A 12402-nucleotide genomic window follows, 5' to 3' on the forward strand; every position below is an offset into this window, starting at 1 on the left:
GCCTGGGTGGCTCAGTTGGTTGAGCGACTGCCTTCGGCTCAGGTCATGATCCTGGAGTCCCGGGATCGAGTCCCGCATCGGGCTCCCTGCTCAGCAGGGGGTCTGCTTCTCCCTCTGCCCTCTTCCCTCTCGTGCTCTCTGTCTCTCATTCTCTCTCTCTCAAATAAATAAATAAAATCTTTAAAAAAAAAAAAAGAATTGGAAGAATAATGGGATACATGGTCCTTTTTGAAGAAGAAAATCAGCCTAGAAATAGGAATGCTTTCTTCTGTCATAATAACCCATAATAACCCAGCAGCATAATAACACTGTCAAATTCCAAATGACCATCTCTAGAAATAAAGGAGCTAATATATACATACACGTGTGTGTGCATATGTGTGTGTGTGTGTGTGTGTGTGCAGAGAGAAAGAGAGGCTTTGGTTAACCCTGTAATTTAATTCTTGAAATTAATAATAAGGGAATGTTCGCAGATACTAACAAAGATTTATGTGTTGTGTTCATTGCAGTGGCTTTTTTAGGAGTAAACAGAAAAAAATAAAAAGGAAAACTGGAACTACCTATCTGGCCCAACAAGAGGAATGGTTGAATAAATTATAATTCAATGGATTAGTGGAGTATTATAAAGCCATTAAAATTCATGCAGTGGAATAATGTTTAATTGCACTGAAATATACTCATAATATAATGTTCATGAAAAATAAAAGAGGATATAAGACCCTATATATAGTTTGGTTCCAATATTTGTTGAACAACTACATATATGCATCTATATTTAAAATCTGGGAGGAAATGTACCCAAATGTTAGTAATGATTATCTGTAAGATGACATTTTTTATTTCTTCTTTATCCTTCTCTGTATTTATCCTTTTCTGTATTTTCCAACACAAAACAAGGGTGTGCTCTGTTGCTCCAGTCCCCATAGAGCATCTGGTTCTCAGACTAAGGACTTGCTTGCTTGGAAGGAAAGTGCTTTTTGTCCTTCCTGGTAGCAGACACCAGAGACTGGGGCTGTGGAAGCCTAAGGACCCAATGTCTACCCCAGGCATTCACAAGGCAAGCTGCTTTTCACTCTTCTTACAAATGATTTTAGATGGTAATTTTTAAAAAGCAAGCTACGGTCGAATAAGAGGTATTGTCATTGCTTTTAAAATGTGTTCTTTTGATGGTTCTTTTACAATCACATCTCCACAGAGGCATTTTACACCAAGTGAGTTCCTGAAGGGAAGAGGTTGGCATAGCATGTCTTTCATCCCCTGGTTCATTCATTCATTTGTTAATTCATTCATTCATGTAAGAAAAGTTACTGTGTCCTTGCTGGGTTCTCTGTACTAATCAAAGATGATATAGTGAAACATTAAATAGGGAAAGTTTTAAAATAGAGGTCTGAGGAAAGAGTAGAGTAGTCTTCACACATCCCCTTCATCTTCACCCTTTGTCCGCCTGTAAGCTTCAACCACCCAAAGAGACAACTCAAAGTAATCACCTCTACAAATGTCCTTTCTCTCCTCCCAAATCAGCACTCACGCCTCACTTCCTGAAGATGCCTGTTTTCTTATCTGCACAAATGCAGCAATTCTAGCATCTAGGATGTTGCAATATGGTACTTTCTATATAGTTCTTATCTGCTTGCTTAATGTGCTTCCATAAATCCAAGTCTCTCTTCTTCTACATGTGCAATGTCACAGGGAGGAAATGATAGAACTTCCCTAGGGTAAACAAAGGAGACTACCCCAATATCTAAAGAAGTAACTATCTAGGTGTTCCTATAACCCACTTGGGATCCTCCAGTGTACATAGCATACCAGGGTTGGGAAGTTCTGTGGTAGATCTCGACCTCCTGGTATCAGGGGCCAGGCCTTAATTATCCATCTCAGTATGCTCCGAGCCTAGTGTGTTGCCTTTCACATCGCTGGTAATTAGTGCTTTCACTAATTCACCTGAGACAGCATTTACTGAGTGTCCACCATGTGCCAGGTACGGTGCTGATTGTTAGTATTCTAGTGAGCAAAACAGATACGGTTTTGCCCTACAATTTGGTAGGGGCAGAGTAATATTGAACAAATAATCCTACAAACAAATACATAATTCTAAGTTATAAAAACCACTCGGAAGGAAAAGTACAGAGTGCTATGAACGCTAAGGAACTATCTGAATGAACGAATGAAAGAAAACACTATATTTTACACTGTAGTATTCATTCACTAGGAAGGTGTAGTCTATAGAGAGAGAGAATATTGTAAGCTCTCTCAGGATGGATGAAGAATCCCATAAGACAATCTAACTCCTGTGTTTATGCTTCTATGAGGTGTCCTAAGACCTCATTAGTTTTTCATATCTCATAGGTGACTCGTTCTGAACTTAAAGGCAACTAAAAATCCTAAGGTATTTTGTTGTTGTTTGTTTAATGTGCTGCCATAAATTCAACTATCTCTTTTTGTATACGTTCAATTGGTTATTTGGATCTAAATAGGTGGCTTTCTGTGTTCCTCCATTAACTTTCATCTTGCTAGATCTGGTCTATCGACTTGACCTATGCCAAATCTATGATTGGGGATTTCCCTAATCCTAGTCCTGACATGGGAATATATAGTCCTCTTCACGTCACTGGGTGTGGTTACCACGATGAAATGCCCATATCAGGTTGTTGAAAGGAGTGCTGAGTGGAATTTTATAATCACCTTTGCAATACATATCAAAAACATTAAAATGTCCATATCCTTTGCATTTGCAATTATAGTTATGGGAATCTATTCTAGCAAAATATTACCAAACCCATATGCAAAAGATGTTTTTACTCCATTATTTATAACAGTGAATCACAGATTGAAAAATCCTAGTACCTTTTAAGGGGCATGATTAAGCTTAGGTGGCTATAACAAGAGAAATTTTTCCTATAAACTAAGAAAATTCCTAAGAACAGGCTTGCAATGGCATTTTATTTTTAGAAAAGTGTGTCTAAACCTCTTTGAGCTTCTCACATAGCTCAGGACCCACTAGATGCTAATACAGATTATTAATGAAGAAAAAATGAAAACAGGTTAGACACAGGTGATTAAGAATATGGAATAATTAGTTATTAAAAAGATACTTGTTTGTATGGTATTGATAAGGGATCTTCTCAGGCAAACAACCCTTTATAAATGAGGCTTTCTTCCTTTGATTGGCAGACTATTACCTAAGCTGGTTGATGCATATACGGGCCTTAAAAAAAATAAAGGATGGTATTATAAATGAGCAGCTTAATATTTTGTCAATAAATATTTGAGTGCCTACTCCATGTGGGGCACAGTTGGGATACGGCAGCAAACAAGACAAATAAAAATCCCTGTCTCATGGAGCTTATAATTTAATGGAAGGGGGCAGAGAACACTCAAGTTGACAAGTAAAATGGCACATCATGTGCCAAAAAGGCAACAGGACAAAAATTAAGTGGGGAAGAAGGCCAGGAAGTCCAGCCCAGGAAATGAAGGAGGAGCGGGGAGGAAGTTTCAAATAGGGTGATCCAGATGGCCTCCCTGAGAAAGGGACATCTGAGCAGAGACCTGAAGGAAGTGGGAGAATGAGCTGGACAGTTGGCTGGGCCGTGAGCATTCCAGGGAGCAACTGGGTTTTAGCAATACAATTTTAAGGATTAGTGGGTTGCTTTTGTGCAGACAGTCCATACCCTGCATTCCTTGTCACTTTCAATTAACCATAAGTACACCCAGCTCACTCATCAAAGAGAGGGTCCCATGTCTCTCCCTTCTGGCAGCCAGAGACAGATACCCTAGTTGGCGCAGGCTGCCATGCTGGACCCGCTGTGGGAAGCAGAGGAGCAGCCCACCCCCTTCTCCCTGGGCCTTCTGCCACCTGGTGAGAGGGCGACCCTGTACCCAGCCACCCCATTCCCACCCCGCCGAGTCTAAAGGGGCATTAAGATTGACATTTGTTTGTACCCGGTGAGTCTGTGCGCCCTGTGTAAGGGCTCACTCATGTAGAAGCAAAATCACCCACTCTCAGAGCCACTTTTTAGAACTAAGAATGTAATCTTTGACCAGATTTAAAGAATAGGACAATTTCGTTGCTGTTGTGAAGTCCTCAAAATTGTTGTCTTTGGAGTGAGGATGTTAACGAAGAAGTAGATCTAAAGATTTGTTAACCACTCCGGGTATGTTTTTAAAATCACCACGGCCTTTGTAGTTTTTGGTCACCCGCTCGTGTTCCCGCCATTGACTCGCTGCCAGCTGGCGGCAGAGGTAAAGGTAAGCTACGGTTCCAGGGAGGACACCGTCAGCTGCAGGGGGGCAGGACTGTGTCTGCTTTTCTCACCGCCGTTACCCCCAGGGCCTACCTCAGGGCCTGGCATGCAGGAGACGCTCCATAAATGCTCAGGAATAAATGAAGATGACAGCTTTGGTAGACAGAGAAAAGACGTGTAGGCTAGAGTGGGAGGGGCACGTACAGAGACCCTGGTGTCTAAAGCAGGAGAGGGAAGACGGACGGGCTGTGGTTCTCCCTCTCTGACCTCTGAGACAAGGGGAACCAAAGTGAAGTGTGCATTTAATGCACAAGGGCGAGGCAGGGGGTGGGGGAGTCAGGAAGTATGAGGACATCATTGGCACACGGTTTGGCCCCTTTCCCGCATGTAGATGTTGGCTACTTTGGTCAATTTACTTAGCAGCTTGGAGACTCTGTTCCATCCTCTGGAAAATGGGGGTAACAACACTGACCTCACAGGGTTGCTGTGAGAACTAAGGAGGATAATGCATATAAAGCCCTCGGCACAGAGACTTCCGCCATAAAAAAGTCATAGTAGACCCTCACGTTTTCACTTCACACGGACACACTGAGAGACAGTGTAGATGGTGGTTGGGAGCAGGGATCTGGAGCCGACTGGCTGAGTCTGAATCTCAGCTTTATCACTCAGAGCCGAGTGGTCTTAAGAAAGTTGCTTAATTGCTCTGTGTCGCAATTCCCTCATCTGTGAAAAACAGGACAACGATGCCTATCTCATTGCATTGCTCTGAGGATTAAATCAGTTAATAAATGACCACTGTGTCTCTCTCTGTCAAATAAATAAAAATCTTTAAAAAAAAAACATATAAACCACTTAGAACACTATCTGGCACAGAAGCATTATTACTGTCTGCTCGGTGTTTTTCGTATCTGTTTCCCACTTTGATTCCTCCAGGGCTGGGGGAAGCAGCGAGACTATGAGGGAGCAGACACATATGTTGTTCTTGTCAGATGGGCTGGATCCAGGTCTCATTTCAACACTGGTTCTCAAACTCCAGCAGACACTGGGTTCACCCTGAGGCTTGTTAAAGCACAGGTCGTGGAAACCCCCACCCTCAGAGTTTCTCATTCAGTCGGTCTGGGTGGGTTTTGAGATTTTTTATTTCTAACAAGTGCCCAGATGGTGCTGAGGCTGCTAGTCCAGGGACCACACTCGGAGAACCATCGTGATGTAACATGAAAGGATGTCCAAAGCTCCAAAAAAAGGAAGAAGGAAAGATGTGTAAAGAGATAAGAGTTCTGGAAAATTCCAAATATGACTGAGCAATGGACACTAGTGGAAAGAATAATGTGTTCATTTATTCATTCAATAAACATCTGCTCACTCCCCACTGTGAGCTGGGCCCTGTATTCACCCATCAATTGAAAGGACCAAGATTTAGGGGAGTAGAAATGACAGTGAGGTGGAGAGGACTATCAATGTATCAAATTAAAACAGAATAGCCTTTAAAGAAAGAAGCCACATAACTCCTCATGCCTAACTCCACATCATGTCCCCATTAAGCCTAACTCAGGCATCGTTTGTGTGTGTGTGGTAGAATATATATAAAATTGACCATTCTAATGTTTTAAGTGCACAGTTCAGTGACATCAAGTACATTCAAATTTTCATGCAGTCATCACTCCTGTCCCCCTCCAGAATGTTTTTTCATCTTCCAAACTGAAACTCTATACCTGTTCATCAACGATTCCCTATTCCCTCCTCCCATGCATCCCCTGGCAGCTACCATTGAACTTTCTGTTTCTCTGCATTTGACTACTCTCGGTCCCTCACGTAAGTGGAATCATACAGCATGTGTCCTTTTGTGACTGGCTTGTTTCACTTCACACAGTGTCTTCAAAGTTCATCTATGCTGTAACATGTGTCAGAATTCCCTTCCTTTTTAAGAATTCATATTGCACTGTATGTATACACCATGTTTGTTTATCCATTCCTGCATCAATGGATGCTTGGGTTGTTTACACCTTTTGGCTACTGTGAATAGTGCTACTATGAACATGGGGGTACAAATACCTGTTTGAACCCTGATTTCAACTCTTTTGAGCATATATCTCTAAGCAACATTTTAGAGCAGATAAATTTTGTTTGGGTGAAAATTAAGGTCACACATCCCCCATCCAACCCTCTACCTCTTCTCTTCATAGAACTTTACCCCTCCAGACACTCAGGCACCCAGATCTCTCAGCTGCCTGAATCTGAAAAATCATCTACACCTCCAGGTAAATTAGCACAACAGGGACCAGGGGAATATATCTCAATGCTTTGTGGGCTGAATTCATGCATGAATCTCCCTTTTGTTATGATGACAACCTTACCAACACACTGTCCAAACACACTCGTGCCAGGAGCTTATTCAGTACTATTCAGAGATTGAACAATTTAGTCTCTGGAATCAGACACCTGGTGGAGGAACCTGGCCTTACTATTTACTAGCTGTTAAAGCCAATGATTTAATCTTGCTAGTTTCAATTTCCTGATCCATAAAATAGGAATACTAGTTCCTATCTACTTGGTTGTTTGGAGAATCAAAGTGAGATGAGTTATACTAATTAGATTAAGATAAGATAAACCAAAATAAGCTAAAGAACTTAACCTAATGCCTGGCATATTGTCAGAACCCAACAAATATTGGGCATCGTTAGTATTATAATTATATTATAATTGGGTAACGTCTTCAGATATATGCCAAGAAAGTTCCTGCTACCTAAGTACACTGAAGGACATTACAATGAGCATGGAATTAACACTAGGCTAGAGGCCCAGAAGCCTAAACAATGGACATTTTTTAAAACATGGGATTCAAAATTACAACCTGGCTACAAAAGATTAAAAGATGTCTTTGGGCGGGGAAGATATTTTGGGGCAGGGTCCTCGGTGGCACCCACAATTGCACCAGAGTCCCAGGCAGGTAACTATGGGTGTAAGTACTTTTGAGGGTTTTTTTTTTCTTCTCAGTTTGCAAATGGCAGATAAAAAACGGATTCTAGAACAATGGAAATTTAAGATGAGAAATGGTTACAGCCAATTTGGCCAGGCCTCCTCCTAGGATGGCCCCAATCCTTCTGGGACATGTTCTGACGACTGGACGGCCTTTTTTCTAAACCTCTGAAAGAGGATGATGTTCCCGCCATTTCCCTTGGAAGGATATTCCACGGTGAAATATGACTCACTGTCAGGGCCCTTGCCTTTGTGATTCTCTTTCTTCTCTTGACCCACTTTCGTCTTGCTGTGCCCTTTTGTACAAAGTCAAACGCAGCCTCCCCTGGAGGAGGTTGTTCTGTGAGGACTGACATTTAAAGACCATTACCACCTCTCACACTCAGCCCTGTTCATTTAGCCAAGCAAAGCATGTTTAATTCTTTTAATCTCCTCTCATAAATCAATCTCTTCATTCCCTTAATAGTCCTTCTCCTATGCTTCGTATTCCTTCCAGTCTGGCCATTCTAAGCTCTCGTTCCATTTACACTTGAGAACGGCCAGTCAGTCACGAAACGGCTCTCAGGAAAAACAGCCGGGCCCGCCAGGGCTCCAAGTGCTCCCACGGTGCTGGGCTGTCTGCTGTCTGCAGGCACTGTGAGCCCAGAGAATAGCCCTGCCTCCTGGCTGGACCTGAAGGCCTTCAGGCATTTGCTGCCTACTCCATTTTGCGTCTTTCTAATGGACCTGACCCACCCTGCCTATGGTCAAGGGAAGTACCTGAGAAGCCACCTCAGGCACTTGGGTCTCTTCTGTCACTCAAGCTCCTCAGTATGTCCACCTTCCACCTGGCTTCCACCCACGAGGGCACGAGGGCCACGGAAGATCCCAGAGGGGTCTTACCTGGAAGGTCCCAGCGTGGTCTTCTTCCTTATCACCCTCTCTGTTCTCTTTGAGGGCAATTAAGGTGAATCCTCTGAAGTAGGAGGGAGGGGCAGCTGAAAGCGTTACTGTGGAGAGAGAGGAAAGCAAATTAAGAGCACAGGAATTAGCTGGCTTCCATCTGACAAACGGATGTTTGCGAGTTCTCCATCAATACGCCAGGCCTGTGGGTCGGAGGGACTGCGGACGGTGGAAAAGCCCCATCCCTTTGAGAGTTGTGAACTGTTGCCCTCCACTCTGCTCCCCCTTACATTTCAGAGCTTGCGAAATGCCTCAGCTAGGATCTCAGTTGGGCCTCCCTGAACCAGCAAAGGTTCGGTGAGCTCTGTCCTAGTATCCACAATTTGATAAACATAGTCCCTGGTCAGCAACCCCTGTCTTGACAGCTATCTAATGTTACACTTCCATTAGACTGGTCCAAGAGAAATCTAGCCTCTCACAGCAGAAACTCCCTTAGGAAGTCCTTTGGCGGGGAGAGACTGCTGTGTGTTTTCCAAACCATACTTCCTTTTTCTTGTGGGCTCTCAGCTAGACCACATTCCCAGCCTCCCTTGAAGTTAGGTCTGTTTGCACCCTCTTTCTGCCAAGGGAAAGCACAGACAGACATGATGCTTACCACTTCCTGCCTGGCCCACACAAACTTTCCACAGGATCCTCCACTCTTCCTTTCCCACCTATGGCTGCAGAATGCAGGGGATCCAGCAGAAGACTCTGGTGTCCTGGGAGAAGTGGTGGAGCCACAAGATGGGAGGAACCTGGGTTTCTGAATAACTACATAGAGAATCACCCACTGACCAGAAACATCCATATTGTACTTTGCATGAACTGGAAATAAACTTATATTACAGCAGCTGGAGTTATGAATCTACATTATACTCTTCCTTCTCACATCTACCCAGATAACTATGTTTTCATGGAAATCTAGCTCAAGGGCCTTCTTAGCAATAATGGTCATTCCTTCCTTTGTATCCCCAATTTCCCGAGATGGAAATCCTTTATTGCAATTTTGGCACTGCATTGCAATTCTCTTTTTATCTGCCTTCTCCACTGGACTGTGAGTTATGCTGGAGAGGAACTCATTTTAATTCTCTTTGTATCCCTAGCACCTAGCACAGAACCTGACATCTAATAAATGCTCAATTCAGGTTTCTTGATATTTACATAAGTTGAGATTTAAATTACTGTGTGGATCAAAGTGCTAAGATTCTGGCCTTTAAACATGGAATTATAGACTATTAGAGCCTCAAGCCTATCCCAAGAATCCTCTATTCCAGCCTTCTATTTTCACAGACAGGAGACAAAGACACAGAGAGGTCAACAGACACCCCAAGGTAGTCAGACCATCCAGAGGCAGACGTAGGGCCAGACTCCCTCCCCAGCTGAACGTTCCACCCAGAATTGTACATAGTGAGTATATTTGGCATAGTATGGGTATTCCACAAGGGTTAAGTTTTGAAATTTTAAAAATCAGTGCATTTAACATATAACATTTATGTGATTCTGATAAGCAACCCCTTGTCAGGGAAGGATATTCTAGTCTTCTAGTTTCAGTCCTAAACATAAAGGACCCCCAAACCCTAAAAACTAAAACAACCGTCTTAGATAAGGCAGCAGTGGTCATAACAACATCTCAGGGAAGGACTTTGAGACACAAAGATTGCAAATCTCATGCTCTAATTGGTCAGTTCATCCCACAAAAGTAATAGAGCATTCTGATAGGCTACTGATGTCTAGAAAAGGTCAGATAGATCTTCCTAGCAAGGAAGAAAGGGTGAGAGAAAAAGCACAGTAAAATAGAGTCAGGAAAGTATGGTGCTCAACAGTGGCCAGCAGAAAATGATGAGTATGATGTCAGAAGAAAGAGCTGAGATCTCTGAGGAACAGACTGACAGCCTTAGAGTAGGGGTGGCAAATGAAAAAAGAAAACAGAAACAGACTCATGGTTACAGAGAATAATCCAGTGGTTGTCAGACGGGAGGGGAATGGGGGGATGGGTGAAATAGGGGAAGAAGATTGAAAGGTATAAACTTCCAGTTATACAATAAATAAGACATGGAGATGCCACATACAGCATAGGGAATATAGTGAATGATATTGTAAAAACTTTGTGTGGCAACAGATAGTAGCTAGATTTATCACAGTGATTGCTTTGTAATGCATAGAAATGTTGAATCACTATGTTGTACACCTGAAACTAATATACTATTGTATGTCAACTGCACTTCAGTTAAAAAAAAACCCTATAGGTGGGCATAATAAAGCACTTACCTCCAAGTATCAGTGTGAAGTGTAAATGAATTAATACATGTAAAGTTCTTAAAATCCTGCCTGGAATATAATAGGCACTTAATAAATATTAGCTCTTATTATCAGTGATGAGATTATCACATTGCATTTTGTGGATAAGTGTTTGTTTACCTATTCGTTCAAGTCCTTCAAAAGCAAGAACCACATCTAGGCTCAGCACAGTGATTAGCACAGAGTTGATGTGCAATTAAGTTTACTGAATTGTGTTCATGGACTAGTGAACTCAGTATTATAAAGATGTCAGTTCTTCTCAAATTGATTTATAGATTTAGTGCAATCTAAATTAAATGGCCATCATGTTTTTTTGTGAAATGACAGGTTGATTCTAAAATGTATATGAAAAGGCAAAGGGTCAAGAATACCCAAGGCAATCTCTAGAAGTGAAAAGTTGGTGGGCTTGTACTACCACGTATCAAGACTTATGCAGCTATAGAAGTTCAGCCAGTGTATTCTAGCAAGGAAAGGAAAAAAGGCCAATTGTATAGTTTGGGATCCAGAAAAAGTTCCACAAGTACCTGGAAACTTGATGTACGATTAAGGATGTACTGCAGAGCAATTGGGGGAAAAGACAATTATCTTCAACAGAGCTGCTGGGGCAACTGGTCAACTAGGTAGAAACAGGTGAATCTTGGTCTTACACATCATACACAAAATAAACTTCACACAGATGGTAGAGCTAAATGTGAAGAACAAAACAACAAAGCTTTCAGAAGTAGGTCGAGGATAAAATATGAATGACCTTGGAGTCAGGAAGACTTTTAAACAGGACATTAAAAAAAAAAACAAAACTGACAATAAAGGAGAAGATACATAAGTGGGATGATATAAAAATTTTGCTCAAGAAAAGACACCATTAGGAACAAGTATGGCAGAGTGTGGAAGAAGATATTTGCAACGCATTTAACCACAATTGACTTTAATCCAAAGCATATAAAAACTCTTTCAGATCAATAAGAAAAAGATAGACAACCTGATAGAGAAAAATAGGCAAAACACATGAACTAATACTTCATAAAAGAAGGTGCCCAAATGGCCAAAAAGCATATGAAAAGACACTCAACCTTGTTAGTGAACAGGGAGATAAAAATTACTGCATTTCTACCAGGTTGACTAAACGTAAAAGGATTAACAATATCAAACGTTAACTGGAACTTTCACACACTGGTGAACCGAAAACAAGCAATTTTCAATGGAAAACTCTTCGGCAGTATTTACTGAGGCTGAACACATACATACCCTATGATCCAGTAATGCCACCCTAAATCAACAGGGATGCATACAGATGAGTACCACACAACACCTGTCAGCAGATTCATAGTAACATTGTTTGTATTGGCACCCAAACGGAAACACTCAATGTCCATCATCAGTAGGACGGATATGTAAGTTATGGCATATTCGTATAATTGAATGCACCGTAGTCACGAAAATGAAGGAATTACTACTACATACTACAGGAATGAACCTCATAAACATAATCAAGTGAAAGAAGACACACAAAATAATACAAAAGCTGTGTGTCTTCTTTCACTCAAGATCTATATAAAGTTCAAAAACAGACTAATCTATGATGCCAGAGGTCAGGACAGCAGTTACACATGTGGCAAAGTGGAGTGAGAAGTGATCTGGAGGGGCACAAGGGATGCCTCTGGAATGCTGATCATGTTCTGTTTCTCAATCTGGGGACCGGTTGCATGAGTGTATTCAACATGTGATAATTCACTAAGCTTTGTGATTTGTGAACTTTCCCACTGGTAAGTTATATTTTGATAAAAATATTATTAAGTAATGTTTCTGAATGATAAATATTCACCTTTTTGTACATGTGGGTAGTGCACTTAAAGAGCTAACCATAAACTCAGCTTCCCAGAGTGCTGCATTCCTGTCGGTTCGAAAACACTGAGGGCATACTCTACCTCACTGAATACAACCCACAAGATGGAGGCTCTGGAGGCTG

General features: G+C 41.8%; 1 protein-coding gene across 1 annotated transcript in view; it reads right to left on the bottom strand.

Moving 5' to 3' along the window:
* SPON1 (spondin 1) overlaps nucleotides 1-12402 on the bottom strand; it is a 231363-nt gene that overhangs the window by 205267 nt on the left and 13694 nt on the right. The window contains exon 2 of the mRNA XM_081798549.1: nucleotides 8100-8206. Coding sequence (XP_081654675.1) covers nucleotides 8100-8206 — 107 coding nt within the window. The remainder of the gene's footprint in view (nucleotides 1-8099; nucleotides 8207-12402) is intronic.

The sequence above is a fragment of the Leptonychotes weddellii genome, chromosome 11, assembly GCF_054177405.1.
Source record: "Leptonychotes weddellii isolate Sample4059 chromosome 11, ASM5417740v2, whole genome shotgun sequence".
Lineage (NCBI taxonomy): Eukaryota > Metazoa > Chordata > Mammalia > Carnivora > Phocidae > Leptonychotes > Leptonychotes weddellii.